At 36.1% G+C, this 17,114-nt stretch overlaps 1 protein-coding gene across 1 annotated transcript in view; it reads right to left on the bottom strand.

Moving 5' to 3' along the window:
• The window catches only part of MGAM2 (maltase-glucoamylase 2 (putative)), a gene marked incomplete at both ends in the record, with an annotated part of 75,985 nt that extends 59,642 nt beyond the window's left edge, over nucleotides 1-16,343 (bottom strand). The window contains 11 exon segments of the mRNA XM_080665166.1: nucleotides 1,172-1,270; nucleotides 1,365-1,496; nucleotides 4,160-4,285; nucleotides 4,789-4,901; nucleotides 5,620-5,719; nucleotides 7,063-7,234; nucleotides 8,094-8,248; nucleotides 8,566-8,675; nucleotides 9,201-9,327; nucleotides 13,710-13,789; nucleotides 16,238-16,343. Of these exon segments, the coding sequence (XP_080521292.1) occupies nucleotides 1,172-1,270; nucleotides 1,365-1,496; nucleotides 4,160-4,285; nucleotides 4,789-4,901; nucleotides 5,620-5,719; nucleotides 7,063-7,234; nucleotides 8,094-8,248; nucleotides 8,566-8,675; nucleotides 9,201-9,327; nucleotides 13,710-13,789; nucleotides 16,238-16,343 (1,320 nt within the window).
• Nucleotides 16,344-17,114: the final 771 nt, after the last annotated feature.

Genomic DNA, 17,114 nt, shown 5'->3' with positions numbered 1-17,114 from the left:
TAAATCTCCCATCATCCAATCATCTAGGGCTGACCCCACACATAATTGGAAAAGAATGTTGACTATAGGACTTGATTTAAAATACTCTCAAAAGCTCAGCTGACCTGAAAATAGGTTCCTAAGCAGCTTATTCAAATGCCTGAAATTGCTACCTTAGGATAAAGGCTGGGATCTATCTATAAGTCTCATGTAAATTAAAAATATATTAGCTGAGGTAGGTTTCACATTAGCCTATGAGCATCTTGCTCCATTACCATAGTTGAATTTATTGTCTGGGGAAAGAAATAGAAATTGTAAGGCAGAAGAACTTTAAGAATAAATTAACTTTCTTCTAATAATATATTGTTTTTCAACTATCTGCATTATTCGGGGTCAGGGCTAGCTTTCTAGAGACTAAATCTTAATTATTCCACCACAAAAAAAAAAAATGAAAATGTGTAATGTGATAGAGGTGCCATCTTTACAATGGCAATCATATTGAATAATCAAATTGTCAGATCAATATGCTGTACACCTTAAATTTATACAATGTTATATGTCAAATATATTTCAACTAAAAAACAAATTATTAAGAATTTTAATCATTCTACTATGAAATTTACTGTTTTAAAAATAATAACAGAAACCTCTAAAGCCAAGAAAACAATAATAATACTGTAAATTGCCTTCTACTCATTGTCATACCAAAAGCACAAACTTCCCCCAAATGACTGTGAGAAGGAAAACCCCTATTTTGTAAAAAAAAACAAAAAACTGCTGTTTAGAATTCTCTGCTGTTTTTCTTAGACGGCCTCTTATTCTAAAAAAATAACTTTGCTTTCTAGCCTGCTTTAGCCTGCTTGAATAATGAGGAAGATAAACTTAGTTGTCTGACCTGGTAGGCCAGAGACTAGATATGCCCATACTCTCAATGCCATGCCAGGTGCATTTTTTAATTGGATAGAACTGTGTTGTTTTCAAGGCCAGCAGCAAGATAACCACTAATTGCACAGAGGACTGGCTCCTTAATAAAAAGGGAAGTCATGCTTGTAGCTTTGCTTAGAATTTGAATTCATTTTCTCTAAGCCCACCGCGGTGAATAAAGTGTGACTCCAAACTCTCCTGCATTGTTTGATTATTCTGGTTTTCTGCAACAACTGTAATATACTCTGATTTTTTTTTTAGAAATTACCTGTCCAATGACAAAGCCTTTATTCCCCAAGATCCATACTCTCTTTTTTCTTCCATTCTTATAGGGCTGGTAGTCAGGATTATTTAAGATGCCAGGATTCTAGTAATAAATATGATAACAAATATTGTTTTTATAAATATCTTTTGCATTTTTAAAGGGAATACTAGGCCATGTAATAAGTGTTTGAACATACCATAATAATTACATATTTCTGTCCATGTTCGTGTAAGTTCTTGGCAAAATCTGAGAGACCAGGGAAAGCCTTTTCATCAATAGTGAAGTCCTTTTTTCCATCCATGTAGTCTATGTCTGAGTACTGGACATCCTGGAAGACAGTGCTGGCCAATTAGAACTGAGGCAATATCACCATGCTGATAACTCTGGTTCTTCATCATTAAAACTGAAGCCATTTTTATTTTTTTAAAAATATATTTTTATTGATTTCAGAGAGGAAGGGAGAGGGAGAGAGAAATAGAAACACCAATGATGAGAGAGAATCATTTATTGGCTGCCTCCTGCATGCCCCCTATGGAGGATGAAGCCCTCAACCCGGGCATGTGCCCTTGACTGAAATCAAACCTGGGACCCTTCAGTCCGCAGGCCAATGCTCTATCCACTGAGCCATACTAGCTAGGGCAAGCCATATTTCTTTTTCTTTTTTTTTAAATATATTTTATTGATATTTTACAGAGAGGAAGGGAGAGGGATAGAGTGCTAGAAACATCGATGAGAGAGAAACATCAATCAGCTGCCTCCCGCACACCTCCCACTGGGGATGTCCTCGCAACCAAGGTACATGCCCTTGACCGGAATCGAACCCGGGACCCTTCAGTCCGCAGGCTGACGCTCTATCCACTGAGCCAAACTGGTTTCGGTGCAAGCCATTATTTCTTAATGATCCTGGAACTTCCAGGACTTGGCTACTTCCTAGGAATAAATAAATCCTTTTTGAAAGATTCAGACACTCTTAGGTTATAGTTTTTTCTTTTTGCCTTGATAGATGCCTGTCATAACGTATTTGGAGGAACTTGAAGGAAGGACTGTGTCTTTTTCATCCCTGTAATTTGAGAGCTTAGATGCTTGAAATAAAACAGGTGCTCTTTAAATATTTGTTTGAATGAGCCCATGAGTAATGTTATTACCATGTACTAACTTGGACCCTAGACATCAAGTTAGAACATATCACAAGAGGAGAAAAATAGCCTGCTTGTCTTATAAAACATCTAGGGTAATAATTAACAAAGGTAAATGACAAAGGAACAGAGCTTTAATTAACCAAACTCTCATACACACATTATTTTTGTGTTTGCATACCAACCTGTGAGGAGCAGATGTTATTTTTAGTGGGAGATTGAAATGTACAGGGGCTAAGTGACATTTCCCAAGGTCAAATGCAGGAGTAGGTGGGGGGTTAATTGGGGCTTTGGTGATAGACCCTTTGACTCTACATGCTTATTTGTTCCAATTGCCACATACTTCAAATACATCTCAAGGTCTTCTAAGCAATTGTTCATCCTGCGGTTGGTCAGTCTGGTCATGTGTCAGAGGCTTTAACTTACAAACCTGAAGGAAAATGTGGCTGTGGCCTGTAGCCAATGCAGCACCATCAGTTCTAACACTGGGCAGTCATTTAGGACCCAGGAGTCCTCCAGAGTTACCTGATGGGAAAGATCTGATCCAGGAAGAAAGCTCATCTGTTTCTGAACCAGCAAGACCTCAAAAGGCTCTTCCCTTCAGAGGCCTGTGGGGGAGATTGAAACCAATACCACATGGAGCCAAAAGAACCACTTTTGAATCCTGGGCCTGTCATTGTGCTAACTGGAGTGACCTCAGGAAAGTGATTGACATCGCAATGTCTGCATTTCCTCATTTGCAAAATACCAATAAGTGAGGGTCAACCATGAATGTGAAAGCACTTTGTAAAATAATGATGTGGCAAGATTTGGCCTGATTCCTCCTGGAATTGGGTGTTTGCAGATAGCAGATATGGGAGAAGTAAAATTAAATACATAACCATTTCTCCTTAACAACAAAACCACACAATGAGCAGGTTTTCTCACAAGAAAAATTCATCTCATTGCCTGCCCTTATTGCTACTCTGAGAGGAGACTGAAAACTTCTGAGATCAGGCCAAAGTCATTTCCACCCATAATATCTTCCTTCAGGTATTAACCAAATATATGTTTGTATCACAGTTCCAAAGATTGAGCCCAAAATAAAATGTTTTGATAACTTCATTAACCACATGTTATACATCTCCAGGGAGAAACTTCTCAAATATTATACACTAAATAATGATCTTTTTATTTACTAGTGGACATTGGTCATCATAAATACTTTGCAACCACAGAGCTTTCAAAATAAGTATGTTAGATCTAGAAAGAATATACAAGGTTACTGTGAGAAACTCGCTGTGAGTCACCATTATAATAATCAGCATGTGTTAACCATGTCACCCAGGTGTTGCTTTCTCTTATGAAATAGCAACTAACTTTGATGGAGTTCATCCTTTGTGTTACATGCTTTACATGCACAGTTTTAGGCATTCTTCACAACCAGCCCACCAGAGTAAGTCTTAGATTTTCATTTTATAAAGAAGGTAACTAAAACACAGAGGTGGTAATTAACTAGCCCAACATTGCATAGAGCTAGAAAGAGGAAAAGCTAAAATTCAAAATCATATCCTTCTGACTTCATAGCTGTGTTCTTCCCATGATGACATAGGTAATTTAGTTTGCAAATTTATGACAGTAGATGTGTCTATCTATCTACCTATCTATCTATCTATCTATCTATCTATCTACCTACCTACCTACCTATCTATCTACTTATCTAGCTATCATCATCTATCATCATCTGTATATCTATCATCTATCTATCCATGTACCAATTTATCTAACTGTATTTTTCCTAGTAAATTGAATTAGGTACAAAAAATAAAAGATAGGAAATGGCGTCTTGTTCATGATAAGATAAGTTCCAACTTACATATGGGATCCTAGCTTTACGAGTTCGGTCTACAACCTTTTTCAATCCCTCGATGTTATTATAATTCCTGCGACTAAGCTGGAAACCAAGATTCCAGTAGGAAGGCAGGAATGGCCGTCCAACGAGCTAGAAAAATAAAGAAGTGTCCAAGTATTTAGAATAAACACTGTTTGTAGCAACATGTCCACTATAGACAACTTTGTCTCCATTCCATTATCTGTTAAGTTCTCAGAGCTAAAATATCAGAGCCAATTTCTTGTACATAATTTCTTTTCACTAAATTTTTATTTACTGAATGAATGAACTTTACTGATTTGTAGCCTCAGGTATTCGGAATGACTGCTCATGCATGGTTGGACCATGAGTTCCTTGAAAACAGCACAGCATCTGTTTAAAACCTCATTAGATGACTTATTTTTACATTTCTCAAGCCTTGCACAGTGCCTCTTAGCACACAGAAGGCACTCAATAAATTTGCATCAGAATAAACATATGATGAATGGAAGACTCACAATCCCAACATATATGATCCATAGTTTACCCATAAGTTTTCTTTTTCCCAGGCTAATTTACAATGAGTGTATGAGATAGCAGCAGTAAAGAATGACTATCTAACTACAAAGCCATACCTCCAGGTATTCCTGAACCACTTGTTCTGGAGTGTCTCCCAGGAACACATAAAAGTCAAAAATGCCCCCGATGGTGCGGTAAGTGACTGCAGGAGCCGGCTGAAGGGTGACCTCTGCAAGTATTAAAATAAGAGCCATTACAATTTCGTGGTTGAAAATATATTCTTCTGCAGAATTTAAATATGTGAGCTACCCAAAACAGTCTGTCTCATTTTGAAAGAGATGAAAATTACACCTGTTCCTTTACGTGATTGCTGAAGCTTATCACATATTAAATGAGTACAACACCCATGAGGAATTAATTGACTTTTTAGGAGAATGAAAAACAAATTCTATTTTAATCTGGCCATATAAAAATACAAATGTCTGAGATATGCTAATGATTTCATAGAAAAGAAAAATGTTTAAACCTTATTAGATCATTTTACCTACAATTAAAAATAAAAATAAACCCTCATCCAGAAGCTACAGGAGGAAGATTTTGGAGTGGGGAAAGGGTGGGCTACGAGAAACAGCAACAGACGGAGAGTATGTTTACATGTTGAAACCTACAGGTGTATTTGGAATGGGTCTAGCAGTGAATCCTATCATCTACAAAATATTATGGGAAACATTACACAAAAAGAGACCTCTGAGGCAGTTTTCAATAAAAATAGCTTTCAGCATGAACTGGATTTTTAGACAGGTTAAACTACTTCTGTTTCCAGTTTCTGATGAAGCATAGTAGGTCCAATATGCCTCCTGTTAAACCGTGATCTCACCATGCGAGTCATTTTTATAAAAGCAGCATCTTCAAACATATTCCTGCCAAGGTAAAATGATGCTTCCTACCCATAGCATTACTGTTCAGCAGAAAGACCCCAAAAGAGGAGCCACTGGTGTCTTCAAGGCACAAGAAGAACGTGTGAGCTCCATACAAGTTAATCATGCCCTGTCAACAAAAATGAAAAGGAATAATAGTACATATGTAAAATGTTTTTATTCACCCCAAAATATAATCAAAAGCAATGCACAACATGTATTTAGTCAACACATGTTGTAGTTAATATTGTACCCAAAAGGTATTAAAATGGTAACATCAACATGTGTATATTATATATCCACACAATGGGATACTCTGTGCAATAAGAAGTGAAGTGCTAACGCATACTACAACATGAGGAAGTCTCATAAATGTTATGCGAAGTAAAAGAAACAGACACAAAGACAATAGGCCATGATTCCCTTATAAAATGTACAGAGAAGTCAAGTCTCTAAGACAGAAAGATTAGTGATGGTCTGAGACAGGAGTCAGCACTGGGATGAAAATAGGAATTAAGTGTAAAAGGTTTTGGAGTGATGAAAATGTTCTAAAACTGGATTATGTTAATGACAGCACAACTCAGTAAATGTACTAAAACCATTGCATTGTACACTTAAACCAAGTGAATTTTATGGTCTATAATTATACTTCAACCAATTTATTTATTAAAAATTAAAAAATATTTGTAATGACATAATAAAATGTTAGCAGAAGATTATAGTATTGTGAGAAATTTTTAATGTCTTCTTTATGTGTAACTGCATTTTCTGATCTCTCTACAATTAACATATAATACTTAGGTAGTAATAAAGTTTAAAATTTAAAAAAAAAAAAGAAAACATATTAAACCTGTCACAGGGCTCTGATGAGAGCACTGATATAAAAAGAGACAATGTGAATAATTGTAATGGATGTAAGAATATAATATATGAGGCTGTAACATATGGAAAGCGTTACAGGAACTCCTTGTGTGATGTTGCAAAATTAGTCCTTGGCATATAGGGCAATTGTACTGATTACAATAAATTCCAGGAGAGAAGAGAATCAGCATGATATGTAAAGTAGAGAAGACTAGCACACCTATGCAAAATTAGGCCAGATTTAAAGTTATAGCCAGGAAGAGTTATGGCATCAGCCCTTGGTTAGAATACAAACTAAACTTAAAATGCTAAGAAGAAAGAAGGAGAGGTGGAGGAAAGGAAGGAAGGGAGAAAGAAAAGAAGGAAGGGAGGTAAGCATAGTCATTAAATTATATATATATTTTAAAGTGAACTCTTTTGAAAAATTGCTATGTTAGTATTGTGAGTTTATAAACCTCGAAAACAAGTGCATACTCTCCAACATAAATTGGGCAACATAGTAAATAGGCAAACTCTGTAGGTTACTTTACAGTTTTCCTCACTCGTAGGTTACTTTCTGAAAAGGAAAGAAGTATCCCTCACTGTGAGAAATCAGGAGAAAGGGCCTCTCACCTTGGTGGGAGTGGCATCCCGGGTGAAGATGGGCCAGGTCTTCCAGCCCATGTCGTGGCGGTACTGCTGGTGCACGTGTTCTCCCAGCCCATACACATTGGCGCTGGGCAGCAGGAAGGACAGCTGCAGGTACTGCTCGGCAAACAGGAGGGGCCCGATGCTCGTGTCCAACCTGGGCCATGGAGGAAGAGCGAGAGTCACCAAACTAGCAAGCATCTCTCTCTGCCAGGAAATGGTCTGCTCCCTGCCCTGTACACTTCAAGAACAGTTGTTTCAGGTCTTACCATCCACTTTCATGCTTTTGAAGAAGGCCTTTCTAGGGTGTCTCTGATTCTTTAATTCCAGAGGAGCACAGCATTGGAGATTTGATACCAAAAACTCAAGTGGGATGATTGTGGGATGAGCAGACGTGACCTTACATTTTCTGTGCATCTACTTCATGTATGCACTACACTGGGTGCTTTATAAACATAGCCTCAGTACGTGTAGCAACAGCAGACGTTTTGATTCCCTTTCTATGGACAAGGATACAGACTGAGGAGGTGAGGTATTGGGCCTCATATCACATAGTCGACTGGTGACCTACTAGTACTGGGATTTGAATCCAGCTTTTCCTGATGTTAATTCTTGCATGTCTGCCAGTACAATTAATGACTTAAGTTTAGGCTTTCATTAGGGGCTGGATGGTAATTTTCTCAGGAAATCATAATTTGGAATGCTAAACAGTGAAGGTGAGTTCCAGTGTGAGTGGTAATCCAAAATAATAAAATTCCCTATTTCATCATATCTATGAACCACAAGAGTATTTATATGACACAGCAAACCAGCACATCACATTTTAGTTTTTGTTTTTTGGTCTGTCATCATTACATATTCACAGCATTAATGATTTTTACTGAAAGCTTTGACTTTTTCTGAGATTCAAACATTTTCCCAAATATACTGAGCTGATCACCTGACCACAGGAAGTCAGAATGAATGACTTTGGAACTGTATATTCAAAGATATGCAAAGAGTGTTGAAAAGCTCACAAGACTTTTTGGTTGCTCATCCTCATTATTTTGATGCCAAAGGGTTTCTCTGTGATCTCAACGTGATAGCTCAAGTTGGTAGAAACAGCAGTCCTATTAAACAGCTTAACATGCTCATGGGAGACTTCATAGCGTGTGTTATAGGCATCAGTGATCTGTCAGGAGAAAAACAGAAGGGATAGCTCCAGAACACAAAACTTCCCTTTAGAGCTACAAAATATTCTCACTCCCACATAGCCCCCAATGAGAATAGCTTCCCATTCTTAACCCTGTGCTTCCTGATTTGTGAGAAGAAACCCCCCAATCATTTGTCCCCCATCAAATAAAAATGAGTCTGCCCATCAGATCTGGAGATCCATGCAGAGAGAAACAGAGGTACATCTGCTTCCACACTTCTATGCAGTGCATAAAGGAGAATAAGCTGAGCCCTGCATTCTTCGGAGTTATAATCAATGATAACTACCAAACTGACCTTAAAATGAAGACGCCTGCGTGTCTCATACTTAGCTGTGAAGAGGACGTTAATGACATCATTTCCAAACCGAGCTGGGGTTGGCAACTTTCTCAACGTGGCAGTTAACCCTGCAGTTGGCGGGGGCAGAAAGAGGAGAGAGAGAGAGAGAGAGAGAGAGAGAGAGAGAGAGAGAGAGAGAGAGAGAGAGGTTTAGCCTTTATTTTGCAGTTAACCAATCTGGCCGTAAAGAGTTGTAGCTGTCAGAAGGGAAGGGGGTTGGGGGCTGGGTAGAAAAGGTGAAGGGATTAAGCAAAGACACACACAAAAAAAACCCACAACACACCTCATTGGCATAGACAACAGTATGGTGATTATAAGAGGGAAAGGGGGTGGGAGGAGATAGAAAAGGGTAAAGAGGAGGGATAAATGGTGACAGAAGGAGACTTGACTTGGGATGGTGAACATACAATACAATATACAGATGATATATATAGAATTGTACACCTGAAACCTATATTATTTTATTAACCAATGTCACCCCAATAAATTCAATAAAAAATAAAATAAATAAAAAGAAGTGCTTTGGATATAAATAACAATAGTATTGAATTATACAACTATAAAAAAGAGTTGCTGGGGAACACTGTGCTCACCTGTGCTTTCATTTTTAAGGCTGCCTTTGTTGACTTCATAGCCCCAGTTCCTGGGGAAGAAGCACCCAGGGACATTAGTGTCTGCCACAGGCTTCCAGCAGCACTTATATTTCCACCTGCAGTTTTCCTATAACAATGCACAGAGTTAGCATTATATGAAATGAAGGAAGGAAAGTATTATATGTCTATTTATTTATAACCATTTTTCCAAAGAAGAATTTAAGATCGCTCATAATTACTTTCAGTCATTTATTTATTCTTTTATTTATACACTTATCCAGCTATCCAATATGCACTTATTTCCTACCAGACAAGAAACTAAGAGTAGAGATAGATAAGACACAGTGTTTGTCTGGGAATACACAGTTCTTCACAGGGGCTAAGGGAATCACACCAGGCCTCTTACCCAGCTAGAAGGCTACCAGTGGGGTAGAGAGGGCTTCCAGGTAAGTAAAAGGTAAGCTCAGTCCGAATGCACCAGGAGGGGTTAGGCAGGTGAAAAACAGAGCAGTATTCCAAGCCAACAAAACGGCCATGCGTGACAGACCCAGAGAAGCCACAAGTTCATTGGGCTGAGAACACAGAGTAAGAGAAATGAGGCTGGAGGCACACCACGTCCACACAGAGGTGAGCTGGATGCGGACCAAGTGGATTGGGCTTTCTCAGGAGGAAGAGTCATGGACATGGCTAACAATACGTCATGAAGACATGTTTTCTAATAGGTAAGAAAAGTAAAACAAAGAAAAATAGGGAAACTTAAGATAGAACTAGGACAGAGGGTGACATTAATAATATCACATGTGGCTTCTCAGAGTGGTTTGATTATACATTTTTTAAATTAACCTTTTTTAGTGAGATGTCTTTTCTAAAGGTCCTACAATTTTCAGATGAACTTACATAAAAATTGTTTTGTTATAATAAATCAAATAGATGGCAAGCTGATTCAAAGTGTTGAACTAAACACAGGCACTCATCTCTTCACCCAATTAAACTTACATAAAGTGATAGAAATGCCATTAAGAAATAAAAATACAAATTCACTATAAAACAGCAAAATATACAATATGACAGACCAGATGTTATGAAATTACTGAAATATAGAAAATAGATGTTATCAACTCTAGGGGAAAATATATTCACAGTCTAAAACACAAGTGGAGAAAAAGAAGTGCTCTGGGCCAAGTCAGTGTAGAGGTTAAAAATGAAATGAGCCAGGCTGGTGTGGCTCAGCGGTTAAGCATCAACCTATGAACCAGGAGGTCATGGTTCAATTCCCAGTTTGGGCACATGCCCTGGTTACAGTATAGATCCCCAGTAGAGGGCATGCAGGAGGAAGCTGATAGATGATTCAATTCTCTCTCATCATTGATGTTTCTATCTCTCTTTCCCTCTTTGAAATCAATAAAATATATTAAAAATAAATAAATACATAAATAAATATGAAATGAGTGCCTGATCTGTTTAGGTATTTATATAAGGTCACATGACACAGTGCTGTCATCAAGCATAGTAAATGAGACAGATGCCACCATTAATTAAATAGACTTTATTTCCAATACTGATTTGAAATGCCACTTTTATTATAAACTAAGTTTAATTAAACATATATGAGAATATGAATATGTATTTTGAGATGTTTTATTGTATTCCAGTGGCATATGTATCAATTCCTGCTATAATTCCACACTGATAATTACTATAGTGTCAGGATATGTTTTGCTTTTAGTTTAGCAGATCAATAAATCTAAAGAAGACTCTTTGAAAAGATCAAAGAAATACAATTATTTCTTATCAAATTCTCCTTTGACAAAAAGAGAGGGAGACAAACATGATTAGAAACAAAAATGGGAATGACAACAGATACATATGGCTTTTTAACACAAATAAAAGAATTATGAGACAACTATTTGTGTATATATATATGCCAATAAATGTGAAACTAATTTGAATCTTTAAATAGTATAATATTAAATAATGAAAATTAGGTGGGAATAAATAGAAAACCTTAGAAGGACCAGTAACCATGAGAAACTATAAATAGTCAAGATTTTTCCCTAAAAAAAAAAAAGGTATCTTGCCCAGATAATTTGGGGAATAGACTATTCTCATATTATATATCAATATATTTTTAGAAAATAGGAAAAGGTGGAAACTTTCCTGACTCATTTTATTAAACTAGAATAATTCTGACAACAAACTAGGCAAGGAAAGTCCAAATAAACAATTAACCAAAAATATATAGTGAGCTTATTTTACTTAAAAACATGATGTATAAAATTTTAATTAGATGTTAGTTTTTAATTTATTAGTGCATTAAAAATTTAATGCATACTAGCCAAGTAAGGGTTATCAACAGAAAGCTGGAATGGTTCACAATTAATTAAGCAACACTGACAAAAGAAAATAAAAAATCATGTGACCATCTCAACAGAAGCACACCATTTTAAAAATATAATAATGTAATAAATTTAAATGACCTAATTTTAAAAAGCAAATTATATAATAAACACAGTATAATTAAATCTGTGTTAAAACAAAACAAAAAATACATAAATATATGTGTAAAACATATAAATATATGCAAAAGCACAGAAAGACCAAGAGAAAAATACACAACAAGCTATTGATTGATTTTGGGGAGGGCATTTGGAGGTAGAGAGGAAGCTTACTGAATGAGTAGGACTTCCCCATTTTATTCGGTACATCACTATAATATCTGAATATTTCTTATTAAAAGAATGTATTTATAGATTTTGTGATTTAAAAATACCAAAAGAATATGTCATAACATTACTCATTTGGAAAAGGTATAGTACTGACAATCTATATAATTGCTCTGAAACCCACAACAAGAATATATCTTACATCAATGTTCACCATGCTTATTATAAACACAGCAATTACATTACAACTATAAAATTTTCTTTAATGTATTAATTTATTCTCCATACATGTAAATTATGTTCCTGCCCCATCCTCTTCAGATAACAAAAGTCTGGAAGGGGTCAGTGGAAAAAGAGTTTGGCGGTGCTGGATAACCACTGGATAAATGATTTTTCTAAGTCTGAGGCAGACATTAAGTGCTTCTGCTGCCTCTGAAACTGAGGTCTATAAAGTCCAGAAGGTTAGTTTCATTGCCATAAATTATTCCAAAGTCCACAGACCTCTATAAAAATCAATAAGACAAGAAATCTACAACATTTAGGTAAACACAATTTTTGTGCATGCAGTCTGCCCTAACATCCTTATTTCAGTTTTAAGCCATTACCAGTAGCACAGAAAGCAAAGGTCAGATGTTTAAGAGATATACAGGGTGGAGCAAAGTTAGATTTACAGTTGTGAATACAGGAAACAGAGCTTATTTGTATTATTATTTACTAATTATTGTTATTTTCCATAAGAACAACTGTAAATCTACTTTTGCACCCTGCTCTGTATATTTTCTTCTTTTTCCATTCTTTTTAAAATATATATATATGTTTTAATAAAGTGAGAGGGAGAGATAGAAACACCAATGATGAGAGAGAATTATTGATTGGCTGCCTCCTGTGTGCCCCCTACTGGGGATCGAGTCTGCAACCCCAGGCATGTGCCCTGTCCAGGAATCGAACTGTGACCTCCTGGTTCATAGGTCTATGCTCAACCACTGAGACACACAGCTGGGCACTCTTTTTTCCATTTTCAATGTCATTACAATAACACAGATTAGCGCCACTTAGAAAATATAATGGATTGTATTTACAATAGAAACTATGCACATGAAAAATCTAGGAAAAAACCTTCATAATGCACATGTAATACAATACATATTAAGAAAAACAAGAGTTAAAATGGAAATACTTTTATGTTTTTGAAATGGGATGATTCAAAACTGTTGAAATGTCAATATTGCCTAATTTTAACCTAAAATTTAATGTAGTACTTATTAACATCCCGATAGGATATTATGGGATATAGAATATAAAATATGAAGTAAAGCAATAAAATCTAAGTGTATACAACCTTTACTGTACAGTTTTTAATCAAAACTAGCAGGGTTCAAATAGTTCAAATTCTTATAGAAGCTACTCAGAGAGAAAATCTAGGTTCTTTAGCACAAGTTCATCAGGATCGCTTGCCAATAATATGATTCCAGAAGACTCTTGTTGTAATAAGTCACCTGAATTAGCCAAGTGACTCAGTCATCCATATGTGCTTGATGGGTTCTGTTCTCAAGGGGTACATGGCCTAGCCCTAAAACAACCTTTCTATGGCTGCCCTGGGAATAACCCTCCACTCTGGATTTCAAACCCTGTGGGCCAACACTCTTATTATTTCCTACTCCTCTTATCTTTACACTATCCTACTTCCCTCACTTCTTTAGTGTTGTTGTTTATTTCAATAAGACAAGAAAGAAATAGTAACTTCAAACAAATAGTTCCATAACCTACTTCACCACCACCCTCTCACACACTCATTTCTTTTAACTAAAACCCAGCAAGTCAATAGAAGGTCGCCCATTTCTCTGACCTCTGACACCATCTCGCCAGGCATACAGTCTATCCTTTCTGATTCAGGGATTGCAGGGCACAGTGGAATAAATGAAATATCTGCATAAAAATGAAAGAACAAAGTTAAAAATCTGCATGTAGCATAATCATGGTTCCAGGAATGAAGCAGTCAATGTCAGACTTTCAGCCAATTCTCCAGTCAATGAACACTAGTAGCTGCAATCTACATTTGTATACATTTTGCAAGTGTTAAACACATTTGCTTTTAAAATATATTAAAAGAATGGACTTATACAGATTTTTTAATTTAACCAAAAGAATATATATTTTATATTTATTCTATATTTATTTGTATTCATTTATCCTCCACACATATAAATTGTTTCTGCCCCATCCTCATTTGGAAAAGGTATAGTATTGACAAGTATTTTGATATTCTCATAGAAACTACTCAGAGAGAAAATCTTGGTTCTTTAGCACAAGTTCATCGGGATCATTTGCTTTCTGTTTGGTTTGTTTTTATTGAGATGCAACTCACAGGCCATAAAATTCACCTTTTTAAAGTGTATAACTCAATGTTGTTTTTGGTATTTTACAAAATTGTGCAACGAATCACTACCACCCAATTCCTGACAATGACACTAAAACAAACTAAAAGATTCTGCATACAAAAACGGCAACAACAACAACAACAACAACAACAAAAAACCGAATTAACACAGTGAAAAGGCAGCCTAAGGAATGGGAGAAAATTTTGCAAATCATGTATCCAAAAAGGGGCAATTTCTAAAATATATAAGGAACTCCTACAACTCAATAGCAAAAACAAAACAAACACAAATTAATAACCTGATTTAAAAATGGGTTAAAGACTTGAATTGACATTTTATCAAAGAAGACATGCAAATGTCCAACAGGTATATGAAAAGATACTTAATGCCACTAATCATCAGGGGAATTCAAATCAAAGCCACAATGAGGGAACAGCTCAGCTGTAAGGATGGCTATTACAAAGAAAACAAGAATGGGTGACGATGTGGAGAAATTGGAACCCGTGAATACTATTAGTGGGAATGCTGCAAATTGGTGCAGCCACTATGGAAAACATAGAGGTTCCTCAAAAAATTAGAAATAGAACTACCATACAATCCAGCAAGCCTACTTTTTGGTATTTATCCAAAAGAATTGAAATCAGAATTTCACATACATATTAGCATCCCCATGTCATTACAGCACTATTCACAATAGCCAATATGTAAACCCAACCCAAATGTCCATTGATGGATGAATGGGTAAAGAAAGTATGCTATATACATGGAATATTATTATTGCATGAAATGGAATACTATCCAGCCTTAAAAAAGCAAAAGAATCTGATCACTTGCAACAATTTGAATGGAGCTTGAAAATGTTATGCTAAGTGAAATAAGCCAGGCACAGAGTATGACTCTACCTATGTGATGTATCAAAAACAGTCAAAAGTCACTAAAGCAAAGAACAGAATGATAGTTGCCATGGGCTGGGGGGAGGGGACAATAAAGTGTTGCTAAATAACATATAAAATTTCAGTTATGCAAGATGAATAAATTCAACAGATCCAAAGTACAAAGTTGTGCCTATAGATAACAATGCTGTATTATACTGAAAAACCTGTTAAGAGGGTAAATTTCACTTTAAGTGTTCTTACCACAATAAAAAAAAAATGAAATGAAAACTCCTTTTCAACTCATGGAAACTTCTTGGGAAAACACATCAGGGCAAGTCCACTATGTAAAACATTTAAAATTTGAAGCATTCTGCATGATTAGTGTGGTTTAGAATAAATGCAGGTTCAAAGATCTAATTTTATGTTAAATAAAAGAAACTACTTATTCATATACACTGGACAGTAATCCCTTGGGACGTGGGACCCCAAAAAAATATTTATAGGGAAAAACAGTAATAGGTCAAAAACAGTTTTTATCAATGGTTTTCAAATCATCTTTCAAAGTCGTAATTATTTCTAGAAAGTGTCAATTTATTGTGGAGAATGGTGAAGAAATTGGATGCTTCTGTGTGAAAACAGTTTCAAAGACATCTATGAAGAAACCATAGCTATTCCAGTCAGAATATGGGCTGGAGGCTAATTGTAATTGATATATGTAAAGCCAAGTGTGTCAGCCCTCCCCTTCCCTGTAACCTAATGTCCTTTGCCATAATGTAATGGGATTGGGCACGAGTACCTCAACTGTTCTTTCTCCTTGAAGGCTCTATTACCTCATGACTCTAGGTTGTAAAACAAGCATTTGATGGGCCTAGTTGTGCATCTTGTTAAATTTGTTTCAAATGATACTTGTGAGACCCTGAATATCATGAGCAATCAAGATTTAGTTGCAGAAAAAAAAACACAGCTTTTGGAGAGTGACTTAAATTAGCTATGGATGTGAGTTATAAATAATGCAGTGTGGTGGCATGCCGAGAAGTGAAGGAATAAGATGATTTTTTTTTTTTTTTTTTGCATCCTGAAGGGACTTCCTTCCAACTCAGCAGCATGAGTATCTCCCTTACCTGAAGAATTCTCAAGCACCAGAAACGCCAAGAAGATATCTACAGCCAATACAATCAGGAAGCAGATGAACAGAAAGACTTCCAACACGCTGAGCTTCCTCGCCATCTAGATGGACACAGATAATGGGATCAAAGCAAACCATAAAGTCACATCAATCCAAAAGAATATCTAGGCATTATGATTAGAATGGGAACTCCTTTATAAGATGACTAGATTATTGGCATTTCTCTTTATAGAATCTAGAGGATATTTTTTTCTACTCATCACAGTGACAGATGATTACTAGAATTAGTGGGGTGATTACATTTAAGGTACAAAAATGTTGAATCACTATATTGTACATCTGAAACTAATATAACCAACATAAGATTGTATGCCAACTATACTTAAATAAAAAATAAATTAAAAAAATAAAATTATTAGCATTAAAAAATCTTGGTCCACCAGTTACCCTTACTCTTTCTTGCATTACCAAACTCTCCCTCTGAAGTCGCTCTTTCCCCTCATAAATATATCATTCAAAATCACCCTAAACTGTCTTGATGACTCAGTGTTCTTCTCTAGGTTCCCTAACTTCCCTTCTCCTTTCATAGCTATCTTTCCAAAAAGATAATTCCACACTGTCTGCGTTAGCTTCCTCATGTACTGACTTGGCTTCTGTTTCTTGCCAAGGAATTAGCATACAGCGATTTAGCTGCGGAATACAATGGACACTGTCTAAATCATCTAGCTAGCATATCAACCACACCCTCCTCCTTCAAATTTTCCACTGTTGGATTACTCGATATTCCATCTCGGTGGTTTTCACCTACTTTTCTGGTTCCTCTTCAGTTTTCTTTGTAATGCCATATTTCATTAAATGTTGATATTCCCTGT

This window comes from Plecotus auritus, assembly GCF_963455305.1.
Source record: "Plecotus auritus genome assembly, chromosome: 4".
NCBI lineage: Eukaryota > Metazoa > Chordata > Mammalia > Chiroptera > Vespertilionidae > Plecotus > Plecotus auritus.
Note: the sequence above shows the minus strand (reverse complement) of the source record. Positions and strands in the feature narration are given on the sequence as shown.